Below are 13,286 nucleotides of genomic sequence, written 5' to 3'. Positions count from 1 at the left end.
AGATGAACTAAGAATCTTGGAGGTGATAGGTGGAAGAAGTGAAGTTCTGAAGAAGGAGGAAGCTGATGGATGAAGACTGTACACTATGGAAGAATGGAAAGGAAGCGGGTAACTGGTGGGAAATGATGGGCAGGTGAAGAGAAAAGGAAGGATGAGAAGGTAACTACGAAGGGGAATAGAAAGAGAGCAGGATGGAAGGTTGGGGGGGGGGGCGGGGGAGAAATGGCCGGCAGTTAGAGAAATGAACGTTCATGCCATCAGGTTGGAGGCTACCCAGACAGAATATAAGATGTTTCTTCAACCTGAGTTTGGCCTCATGGTGGCAGTTGAGGAGGCTGTGGACAGACATGTCTGAAAGGGAAGTTGAAATGAAATGGGTTGCAACTGTGGGATTCTGTATGTGTGGAGGAAAGAGCACAGGTGCTCGACAAAGCTGTACCTCAATATACTTTGTGTCTCACCGCTGTAGAAGGGTGTATTGAGAGCACAGATATGATAGATGACCCCAACATATTTGCAGGAGAAGTATTGCCTCACCTGAGGAATTTATGAAACTTATAGAGTACTGGGACTTAGGGAGGCCTTTCAGTGGTATGGAAAATGTGCATAGTACTAGGACAACGATTAAAGATTAAAGTCTGTCACGAGCCTTGTGGCCCATTAGGCCGGTGCTTATGTTGGTTTCCGTGGCATGAAGCGACTGACAGTACAAGACTCCCCGCCCCGGATAGGACACCAGTCTATCGTGAGGTTAACCCCCAGCATTTTTGCTGGTACCCATTCTCAGCTGGGTAGACTGGAGCATTGTGTGGCTAAGTGCCTTGCTCAAGGACACACACACTGCTTCGGCCAAGGCTCGAACCCACGACCTTCAGATCGCTAGTCCAACGCCCTAACCACTACTTGGACAAAGTGGGGGTACAAAATATTACTAGCAGATAAAATTAAGGAAAACCTATAAGTATAATAAGGGCAGAAAGGTATTAGGGAAAGAATGTGGTAATTAAGGCAATCAATGTGGAGCCTGATGATGCGGACAAGGTCTTAAGTGAATTCTTTTCAAAGAGAAAGATGCTATAATTTTGGTATTGGTTGATTATTGTCACTTGTACCAAAATGCAGTGAAAAGCTTGTCTTGCATACTGTATATACAGATCAAATCATTACTCCATGTATTGAGCTAGAATAGGTAAAAGCTACCAAAAAGAGTGCAGTTCAGGTAAATGGTAAAGTGCAAGATCATTATGAGATAGATTGTGAGACCAAGACTCCATCTTATTGTACATGAGGTTGTTTAAGATGCCAGCAGTGGGATAGAAGGAGTCCTAGAGCCTGGTGGTATGTCCTTTCAGGCTTTGGTATCTTCTGCCTGATGGGGTGGGGAGAAGAGAGAATGCCAGGGGTGGGTCTAGGGTAGATTTCAATTGGGATGGTGAAATTTCACAGCATGATAAGATGAAAAAAGAGGAGATACTAGATATTAGGCATAAGGGTGAATAACTCCCTAGGGACTGATAAAATGTGTCCAAGGCAGTTTTGGGAAGCAAGTGAAGAGATTTTGGAACCCGAATGGAGATATTTCGAACTCTGCTGTTTACAGGTGAGGTGCCAGATGACTGGAAGATCTCAAACATGGTACACAACAGGAATAAGCCAGGTAATAAGGCAAAAGTAGCTAACAGGAGAAGTCAGGTGTATGAGGATTACAGTGGAGTAAAGGGAATTATCAGAATTGATTGGAAAATAACACTGACAGGGATGATGGCAGATCATCAATGGCTGGAATTTCTGGAAACAATTTGGAAAGAACAGATATATACGACCCAAAGAGGCTAACAATGGAAGTCAAAGTCAATGTAAAAGCGAAAGAGAGGGCATATAATAGAACAAAATTAATTGGGAAGTGAAAGGATTAGAAAGCTTTCAAATACCAACAGAAAACAGATACAAAAGTCATTAAGAAGATAAAGGTGAAATACAAAAAGAAGCTAGCCAGAAATATTAAAAAGGATACCAAAAGTTTCTTCAGTTACATAAAGTGTAAAAGAGAGGCGAGAGTGGACATTGGACTGCTGGAAAATGATGCTGGAGAGGTAGTAATGGGGACAAGGAAATGGCAGACAAACTGATGAGGTATTTTGCATCAGTCTTCACTGTAGAAGACACGAACAGTATGGTGGAAATTCCAGGTGACAGGGGTCATAAAGTGTGTGAGGTTACCATGAAATAGGGAGAAGGTTCCTGGGAAACTGAAAGATCTGGGGAGCAAGGACATGGCAGACCAATTGAATAACTACTTTGGTTCTGTCTTCACTAAGGAGGACATAAATAATCTTCCGGAAATACTAGGGGACAGAGGGTCCAGTGAGATGGAGGAACTGAGGGAAATACATGTTAGTAGGGAAGTGGTGTTAGGTAAATTGAAGGGATTAAAGGCAGATAAATCCCCAGGGCCAGATGGTCTACATCCCAGAGTGCTTATGGAAGTAGCCCAAGAAATAGTGGATGCATTAGTGATAATTTTTCAAAACTCTTTAGATTCTGGACTAGTTCCTGAGGATTGGAGGGTGGCTAATGTAACCCCGCTTTTTAAAAAAGGAGGGAGAGAGAAACCGGGGAATTATAGACTGGTTAGCCTGACATCGGTGGTGGGGAAACTGCTAGAGTCAGTTATCAAAGATGTGATAACAGCACATTTGGAAAGCAGAGAAATCATCGGACAAAGTCAGCATGGATTTGTGAAAGGAAAATCATGGCTGACGAATCTCAAAGAATTTTTTGAGGATGTAACTAGTAGAGTGGATAGGGGAGAACCCGTGGATGTGGTATATTTGGATTTTCAGAAGGCTTTTGACAAGGTCCCACACAGGAGATTAGTGTGCAGACTTAAAGCACATGGTATTGCGGGTAAGGTATTGATGTGGATAGAGAATTGTTTGGCAGACAGGAAGCAAAGAGTGGGAATAAACGGGATCTTTTCAGAATGGCAGGCAGTGACTAGTGGGGCACCGCAAGGCTCAGTGCTGGGACCCCAGTTGTTTACAATATATATTAATGACTTAGATGAGGGAATTAAATGCAGCATCTCCAAGTTTGCGGATGACACGAAGCTGGGCGGCAGTGTTAGCTGTGAGGAGAATGCTAAGAGGATGCAGGGTGACTTGGACAGGTTAGGTGAGTGGGCAAGTTCATGGCAGATGCAATTTAATGTGGATAAATGTGAGGTTATCCACTTTGGTGGCAAAAACAGGAAAACAGATTATTATTTGTATGGTGGCCGATTAGGAAAAGGGGAGGTGCAACGAGACCTGGGTGTCATTATACACCAGTCATTGAAAGTGGGCATGCAGGTACAACAGGCGATGAAAAAGGCTAATGGTATGCTGGCATTCATAGCAAGAGGATTCGAGTACAGGAGCAGGGAGGTACTACTGCAGTTGTACAAGGCCTTGGTGAGACAACACCTGGAGTATTGTCTGCAGTTTTGGTCCCCTAATCTGAGGTAAGACATCCTTGCCATAGAGGGTGTACAAAGAAGGTTCACCAGATTGATTCCTGGGATGGCAGGTCTTTCATATGATGAAAGACTGGATTGACTAGGCTTATATTCGTTGGAATTTAGAAGATTGAGGGGTGATCTTATTGAAACGTATAAAATCCTAAAGGGATTGGACAGGCTAGATGCAGGAAGATTGTTCCCGATGTTGGGGAAGTCCAGAATGAGGGGTCACAGTTTGAGGATAAAGGGGAAGCCTTTTAGGACCGAGATGAGGAAAAACTTCTTCACACACAGAGAGTGGTGAATCTGTGGAATTCTCTGCCACAGGAAACAGTTGGGGGTCAGTTCATTGGCTATATTTAAGAGGGAGTTAGATATGGCCCTTGTGGCTAAAGGGATCAGGTGTATGGAGGGAAGGCTGATACAGGGTTCTGAGTTGGATGATCAGCTATGATCATACTGAAAGGTGGTGCAGGCTCAAAGGGCCGAATGGCCTACTCCTGCACCTGTTTTCTATGTTTCTATCTGAAGGTAGATAAGTCATCTGGACCAAATGGTGTACACCACAGGTTTCTGAAAGAGGCGGGTGAAGAGATTGTGGAGCCATTAGTAAAGAATCAATTGTTTCAGGCATCGTTCCGGAAAATTGGAAAACTGCAAATTTCAATAAGAAGCAGGATAGAATCGGTTGATGTTGTGTACTTGTATTTTCAGAAGACCTTTGACAAGGTGCCACATATGAGGCTGCTTAACAAGCTATGAGCCCGCATGTTACAGGAAAGATTCTAGCGTGGATAAAGCAGTGGCTGTCTGGCAGGATGCAAAGAGAGGTTGGCTGCTGGTTGCTTGTGGTGTTCCACAGGGGTCTGTGTTGGGACCGATTCTTTTTAAGTTATATGTCAATGATTTGGATGATGGAATTGATTGCTTTGTTGCAAAGTTTGCAGACAATACGAAGATTGGTAGAGGGGCAGGTAGTTTTGAGGAAATAGAGAGGCTACAGAATGACTTAAACAGATTAGGACAATGGGCAAAGAAGTGGCAGATTTGGAATAGAGTGTTGTGCAATGTATGGTCATGCACTTTGGTAGAAGAAATTAAAGGGTTGACTACTTTCTAAAAGGAGAGAAAATACAAAAATCTGAAGCACATAGGGACTTGGGTGTCCTTGTGCCGGATTCCCTAAAGGTGAATTTGCAGGTTGAGTCTGTGGTGAGGAAGGCAAATGCAATCATAGTATTCATTTCAAGAGGATTAGAATATAAAAGCAAGGATGTAATGTTGAGACTTTATAAAGCACTGGTGATGCCTCACTTGGAGTATTGTGAGCAGTTTTGGGCCCCTTATCTTAGAAAGGATGTGCTGAAACTGGAGAGGGTTCAAATGAAGTTCATGAAAATGATTCCAGGATTAAACAGCTTGTCATATGAAGAGCGTTTGACGGCTCTGGGCTTGTATTCACTGGAATTCAGCAGAATGAGGGGTGACCTAATTGAAACCTATCAAATGGTGAAAGGCCTTGCTAGAGTGGATATGGAGAGGATTTTTCATATAGTGGGAGAGTCTAAGACCAGAGGACACAGCCTCAGAATAGAGGGGCATCCTTTTGGATCTGAAATGTAGAGGAATTTCTTTAGCCAGAGAGTGGTAAATCTGTGGAATTCATTGCCACAGGCATTGTGGAGGCTATGTCCGCATGTATATTTAAGGCAGAGGTTGATAGATTCTTGACTGATCAGGACATGAAGGAAAATGGGAGGAAGGCATGAGATTGGGGCTGAGAGGAAATGATGAAATGGTGGAACAGACTCGATGGGCCAAATAGCCTCATTCTGTTTCTATGTCTTATGGTTTTATGTTAGTTGTAGGTCAGTTAGTCTAATGTCAGTGATAGGGAATTATTGGAAAAAAAATCTGAGGGCCAGGATCAATCTGTACATAGATTTGATGGAATTTATCAGTCACATTCAGCATGGCTTTTTTTGCTGGAAGATTCTATCTCATTAATTAAATTTAGTTTTTTTTTAAAGAAGTAACTAAATATATTGAAGATAGCAGAGCAGTTGATGATGTCTAATGGACTTAGAAGAGTACTGAGAGGCTTAGAGGGGATCTGAGTAACATTTTTTTCATTCACAGGATAATTGGAATCTGCAGGTGGTGGAGGGAGGCACTTACAGCATTTAAAGATCATATGGACGGGCAATTCGGGCAATTGAATCTCCAAGGCATAGCAGGCTGCAGACCAATTGCTAGTATATGATATTAGTATGGATAGAGTAGATAGGTTAAACATAGGAGATTTCTAGAGGAACACACACAAAGTGCTGGAGGAACTCAGCATGTCAGGCAGCATCTGTGGAGAGGAACTACTTGATACTGCAAACCTCGACTCCGTTTTGGGATGAGACCATTCATGAAGACTGGAAAGAAAGGGCGCAGAAGCCAGAACAAGAAAGTGGGGGGGGGGGGGGGGGAAGGAATACAAGCTGGCAGTTGATAGATAAAGCCAGATGGGAGAGAAGGTGGTTGGGTGTGGGAGAGGAGATGAACTAAGAAACTAGGATTGAGAGGTGGAAGGGGTGACGGGCTAAAGAAGGGGGAATCTGATAGGTGAGGACACTGGGCCTTTCAAGAAAGGGAAAGAGGAGGAACACTGGAGAGAGATGATTGGCAGGTGAGGAGAAGGATTGTGAGGGGAACCAGAATGGGGAATGGGAAAAGAGAGAAGGGAAGGTAAGAGAAATTAGAGTTAATTGTTGCTCTAGCCATCAGAATGGAGGTTACAGAGATGGAATTTGAGGTAGCAGTTGAAGCCATAGGCAGACATGTCGGATGGGAACAGGAAGTCAAATTGAAATGGGTGGCGACTGGGAAATCCAGCTCTTTGAAGGTGCTTGATGAAGCAGTCCCCCAATCTACATTGGGTATCACCAATGAAGAGGAGGTCACACCTGGAGCACCAGATACAGTAGTCTCACCTGGAAGGACTGTTCTGCGCCCTGGATTGTGTTGAAGGAGGAGGTGTAGGGGCGGGTGTGGTACCTATCTTGCTTGCAGGGTTAATTGTCAGGAACAAAATCAGTAGGGAGGGATGATTTGACAAAGAAAGCAGAGAGCAGGGAAGGGTAGGAAACGTGCTTAGTGGTAGGAACTGACTGAGCCAATGGGAATATAATGGAGTTGAGATATGTGGAATCAAGTTCGGAGGGACAGGAGCGGGTAGAATTAATATCACAAGCAGATGGACTCTTACCGATGGTCAGCTTTGACACGTGGAAGGGCCTGTTTTTGTGCAGTGTGGCTCTATGACAATTCTTCTTACTTCTGAGCTAACTCTGCAAATCCACTTTCTGGAACAAGGTTCATAGCCCTGCAGTTCACACCAAGTACAGAACCAATCTTCCTACAAGATAACCTTAATGCTTCATAACTTTCAGGCTTTCTCGCACTGAGGATTGACTCCACAATATAACTGAAGGAGTGTCAAGAATACATACACATTTAGCAATGTGTACAGTATATGCTCTATGCAATTACTTGTTGTTTTGTGGTTATCTGAACTTTTTGATCAAGTTTTCAGTTATTGACAGGGTGGTGGGGTGGGGATATGTCTCTACCAAAGGAGGTGTAAGGCTAGCCTGCAGGTCACCCTTGGGAAAGGTGTAGCCTCTTGGTCAGGGTCATATAAAGTCATTGGAGTAGGTAGTGGATGGTCGTATGAGCAGCTGGTGCATACTACGTCCTGGTTATGGGACCACAGATGCCGGGCAGACAGTCGCTGAAGTGCATTGATAATGGCTGGGGTCACCTGTGTTGCTAAGACACTGCCCAGAAGAAGGCAATGGAAAACCACTTCTGTTGAAAAATTTGAAAGAACAATCATGGTCAAAGACCATGATCGTCCAGATCATACGACATGTCACATAATGATGATGTCATATGACACATCAAATAATGATAGTCATATCAGTCATTGAGTTTTCTTCATATTATTAATTAGTGACAAAAATTGAGTTAACTGTAATAGACTCTAAAATCCTAAAACATAATTAGCATGGATTTTATTAATATTGAAGAAAGCAGAGTGATATTGGTCTGTTTTGATGCTTCACCTTTTCTCAGGTTTATGCAACTATTTGTGTTGGAAGTGCAGTTAGTTTTATGTTAACGCTTCTCCTCATGTAGTTATTCAGCTACTGCCATTCTGGGTATTGAACAGAACAGCAACACTTCTACAATGAGACCGAAAGGCTCCATCAGACAACTTATCAACTTACTTCAATCAACATTGCAATTAGTAGGGTGCATAACAGACAGCACAAAATATATATTGTTTCTCTTACCTAAAATGGTCAAGAGCACTGGTAGAAGTAGTAGAACGTGAGTAGTAAAAATAGCAACTGCTGCGACACAGATTATCAGAGAGAGCATCAAACTATACAGTGCACTCTGAACACCTGCGGAGGGAGAACAGACATTGGTGAGCTCTCTGAGGCATGTCAAAAGAAAATGGAACACAGAATCTACTTAAACATAAATCTCCAACCTACATCACAGACAACCACAATTCAGTTAGCACCTTAACTTACTTCTAGATTTTCAGCTTTGTGTTCACTTACTTGTGTGATACCAAGTAATGCACATTTGTAGTCTGCTCTAAAACTGTTTTTATTCCTTTGCTGCAAGTAATAAACTGGCCCTCACACAGAACAATAAAATCAATTATAAGTTGAATGTTTATAAATTCAACTGCTTATGAATTTTGGGTTGTAGGTAAGTAAAATTGGTCTGATGAAACTGATTTTGCTGTATTTTTTAAATACTGTATACATTATGATGCATTGTAGTGGGATGTCATTGAAACTACAAGCATATTATCAGTGTGTGCTTTTACCAGTGGAAATTCTGCATGTCTATTTTCTTGTGTGTGATTACTCTTCACACTTCAGCATGCCACCACATCTTCTGCTCTGTAGTTCATAATCAAGCTTTATAAACTTACAAGTATGACCTAGAAATGATTGTACAATTATGAACTTCAGGAAAAAAGTTCGATCACATGGTCTTTGCCCAACAGCATCACTTACCTTAAATCAAAAATGGTGATGAATACAGAATAATTTACTTCAAATTAGAAAGGGCGGTGAAATGAGACTGAAGGTGTTATATTTGAATGTATGCAGTACAGTATATGGAATAAGGTCGATGATCTTGTAGTGCATTTAGGATTGGCAGGAATGATGTCGTGGGCATCCCTGAGTCTTGGCTGAAAGAAGATCACAGTTGGGAGCTTAACATCCAAGGACACACATTGTATCAAAAGGACAGGCAGGTAGGCAGAGGGGGTAGGGTGGCTCTGTTGGTAAAAAATGAAATCTAATCCTCAGAAAGAGGTGACATAGGATTGGAAGAAGTAAAATCTTTTTGGGTAGAATTAAGAAACCGCAAGGGTAAAAAGACCCTGATGGGTGTTACATACAGCTCTCCAAAAAGTAACCAGGATGTGGGCTAAAACAGAAGATAGAAAAGGCATGTAAAAAGGGCACTGTTGCAATAATCATAGGGGATTTCAATATGGCAAAGTGGGAAAATTAGGTTGGAGCTGGATCTCAAGAGAGGAAATTTGTAGAATGCCTAAAAGATGGATTTTTAAGAGCATCTTGAGGTTGAGCCCACTGGGGGAATGGCAACTCTGGATTAGGTGCTATGTAATGACCCAGATTCGATTAGTGATCTTAAGGCAAAGTAACCCTTAGGAGACTATGATCATAATATAAGACCACAAGATATAGGAGCAGAATTAGGCTATTTGGCCCATCAAGTTTTCTCTGCAATTTCATCATAGCTGATCCATTTTTCCTCTGAGCCCCAGTCTCCTGGTTTCTCCCTTATCCCTTCATGCCCTGATAAATCAAGAATCTATCAACCTCTGCCTTAAATATACCCAATGACTTGGCCTCCACAGCCACCTGTGGTAACGAAATCCATAAATTCACAACTCTGGCTAAAGCATTTCCTCCTCATCTCTGTTCTAAAAGGACATACCTCTATTCTGAGGCTGTGTCCTCTGGTCTTAGTCATAGTCCTCAGCACCCACTTAATCAATGTCTTTCAACATTCAATATGTTTCAATGAGGTCACCCCTCATTTTTCTGATTTCTAGTGAATACAGGCCCAGAACCATCAAACAATGTTCATTTGATAAGTCTTTCAAATCTGGAAACATTTTCGTGAACCTCCTATGAATCTTCTCCAATGTCAGCACATCCTTTCTTAGATAAGAGGTCCAAAACTACTCACAGTACTCATAGTGAGGCTTCACCAGTGTTTTATAAAGTCTCAACATTACATCCTTGCTTTTATATTCTTGTCCTCTTTAAAGAATGCTAACATCACATTTGCTTTCCTCACCACTGACTCAACCTGCAAGTTAACCTTTGGGAGAAACTGTATGAGGACTCCCAAGTCCCTTTGCAACATAGATTTTGGAATTTTTTCCATTTAGAAAATAATCTATGCTTTTATTTCACCTACAAAAGTGCATAACCATACATTTCCTGACACTGTATTCCATCTTCCACTTCTTAGCCCATTCTCCTAATCTGTCCAAGTCCTTTTGTAGCCTGTCTACTGTTTCAAAGCTATTTGCTCCTCCACCTATCTTCATATCATCCACAAACTTTGCCACAAAGCTATCAGTTCCATCACCCAAGTCATTGACATATAACATGAAAAGAAGCGCTCTCAACACAGACCTCTGTGGAACACCACTAGTCACTGGCTCCCTTTATTCCCACTCTTTGCCTCCTGCCATCAACCACTGCTTTGTCCATGCTAGTACCTTCCCTGCAAAACAAAGGGCTCTTAACTTGTTAAGTAGCCTCATGTGTGCTTCTTGTTGAGGGCCTTCTGAAAATCCAAGTACACAACGTTCACTGATTCTCTTTTGTCTATCCTGCTTATTATTTTGTCAGAGGATACTATCCAATTTGTCAGGCAAGATTTTCTCTTCAGGAAACCTTGCTGACTCTGGCCTTTATAATGTGCCTCCAAGTATCCCGATACCACAACTTTAACATCTTCCTAACCACTTAGTCAGACTAACTGGCCAAAAATTTCCCTTCTTCTGTCACTTTCTCTTCTTGAGGAGTGGAATAACATTTGCAATTTTCCATTCCTCCACAACCATGCCAGAAGCAATCGATTCTTGAAGAATCATTACTCATGCCTCCACCATCTCTTTCAGAATCCATATGGGTGAATACCATCTGGTCCATGGGTAGAAGATTGACTTATTTGCTGCAGGGGTGGATATGGGGACTGTTTCTTTTCATATTATATATCATTGCTTTGGATGAAGGCTTTGTGACCAAGTTTGCAGATGAAAGGAAGATAGGTGGGGGGCAGGTAGTATAGAGGAATTAGGGGGTCTGCAGAAAGATTTAGACAGATTGGGGGATTGGGGAAAGAACTGACAGATGGAATATCATCATGCACTTTTGTAGGACTAATAAAAGTGTGACTATTTTTTTAAATGGAGGATGATATTCAAATATCAGAGGTGCTAAGGGATTTGGGAGTCCTTGTGCAGGATTCCCTGAAGTATAACTTGCAGGTTGAGTCGATGATAAGGGAGACAAATGCAGTGTTAACAGAGGCTTTATAAGGCAGACTGCACTTGCAGTATTGTGAGCAGTTTTGGGCCCATTAATCTAAGAAAAGATGTGTTAGTATTGGAGAGGGTCCAGGGGAGTTTCATACAAATTTTCCGAGAACTGAAAGGGTTAACATATGAAGCATGTTTGATGGCTCTGGGCCTGTACTCGCTGGAATTTCGAAGAATGAGAGAGGATGTCATTGAAACCTACCGAAGAGTGAATGTGGAGAGGATTTTTCCTATAGTGGGAGAGTCAAAGACCAGAGTGCACAGCTTCAGAACTGAGGCATGGCCATTTAGAACAGAGTTGAGAAAATATTTCTTTAGCACTGGGGGGGGGGGGTGAATCTGTGGAATTTATTGCCATAGGAAGCTGTGCAGGCCAAGTCATTGAGTATATTTAAGGGGAAGTTTGACAGGTTCTTGATTAATCATGGCATCAAAAGTTAAAGGAAGAAAGCAGGAAAATGGGATGCAGAGGGATAATAAATCAGCCATAATGGAATCTCAGAGTAAACTCGATGCGCTGAATGGTCTAATTCTGCTCCTATATTGTATGGTCTTCTTCAAAGAGTAAAATGAAGGGAGAAGTACAATTCATCCTAATCACTTAAATACACATCTGCGGGAAGAATTATAACAAGGTTCTATAGTAATTTCTGCTCTGGGCACCTCTCCTTGTATTCTACAAAGTATGTTACAGACAATGTGGAGAATTCACAATATTTTATCATTCAGGGTTACTTATTCTTAAAGGGAGTTTATTTCAACAACATCTATTGTGCTGCAAGAAATTTTCTTTTTGCTTATTGGGATTTCTTACAGTGCAGTTACAATCTATCCTCATGGGTGAAAAGTGAAGAATTTCTACAGAAAATAAAGCAAAAAGATAGAAGGTGAAATAAAGTATCATTAGGTTCTGTGGATCTCCTTGGTGCACTGATGATTGCGGAACATTAGGATAGGCTCTTATTTACACTTGGCGTTACCACAAATGGAGTACGGATGACAGAGAAAAAGAACCCAGTGCTTCTTTTTGCTGAAGTACTCATAGATTATATTCGTCACCAGCAAGACTGGCAACCTTTACACATCAGAAGTTGGTAGTCTGCCTCTTGAATCACTGCCATTAGTGTGGTAAAGTCTCCCATACACTTAAAAATAAAAGCACCAAGAATGTGAAAAACTATCAGGTGCTTTCCTGGCGTACATGATGCATAAATGCTTCTCAAGCCTCCAGTTGGGTACAGGTATCGATTATAACTGACGTTTCAATGACAAACTCTGCCACCTTCATCCTGTACAGGAAAGTGCTCAGGTGATGATGAAGGAACAGCAGCTTCTTTCCAAGTCTCGACAGTGCATTATTTAGAAAGGACAGGAACCTGAATGAAATAGTGCTTTTACACATCTGCTACCCTTATCCTTCCAGAACAATCTTTCAAAGGGTTGTGCATCACTGCAACTCGTTGCTACAAAGGGCTTTCGAATTAGGGTTGTTAGGTATATTTAAGGCTGAGAGAGGGAGTCAGGAGGTTGGGGGAAAAGGGAAGAAGGTGGCGACGAGGAGCGTCACATCAGCCAGCCAGCACCCTCTGAATGGAAGAGCAGCTAGAGGAACTGAGTCTTATGGTCTTAGACAGCGGTCTGCAACCCAAATAATACGTGCAATTTATTTTACAGTTGGTCAAAAGCACAAATGTGTTAAGAGCTGCAATACCTGTAGCCCATACTTGAGTACATACTGTAAGTTAACAGGCCAGAGACAGAGTAGTCTTTGGATTAGTGTTGAAGGCCCGATGTATAAACTAAACCATCTGCGAAGGCTGCTTATGGGAAGCATGTTTAATGACACAAATGCCATTGCTCCTGCCACCTTCTTGTCTCCCCTCTTTCTCTTCAGTCCAGATGAAGTGTCTCTACCTGAAACATTGTCCACTGATTTTCTTCCATTGATGCTGCCTAACCCGTTAGGTCCTCCAGTACATTTGTGTGGTTTTTCTTGCTGCTTCACCCACTGCCCCTTTATTGCCTCCTCATTGCTCCAGTATTCCCACCTCTTTGCCGATCGCACATAAACAGAACTTGCTGGGAAATGCTCATCACGTCTGGCAACAGTTGAGGAGA

The 13,286-nt window shown here is 42.1% G+C and overlaps 1 protein-coding gene across 2 annotated transcripts in view; it reads right to left on the bottom strand.

The window, feature by feature from the left end:
• disp3 (dispatched RND transporter family member 3) overlaps nt 1-13,286 on the bottom strand; it is a 439,032-nt gene that overhangs the window by 15,143 nt on the left and 410,603 nt on the right. For both annotated transcript variants that reach the window (XM_063033465.1, XM_063033466.1), the window contains one exon: nt 7,846-7,959. In XM_063033465.1, the coding sequence (XP_062889535.1) occupies nt 7,846-7,959 (114 nt within the window). The remainder of the gene's footprint in view (nt 1-7,845; nt 7,960-13,286) is intronic.

This window comes from Mobula hypostoma, chromosome 25 (assembly GCF_963921235.1).
Source record: "Mobula hypostoma chromosome 25, sMobHyp1.1, whole genome shotgun sequence".
Taxonomy (NCBI): domain Eukaryota; kingdom Metazoa; phylum Chordata; class Chondrichthyes; order Myliobatiformes; family Myliobatidae; genus Mobula; species Mobula hypostoma.
This window is presented reverse-complemented; position numbering and strand designations above follow the sequence as displayed.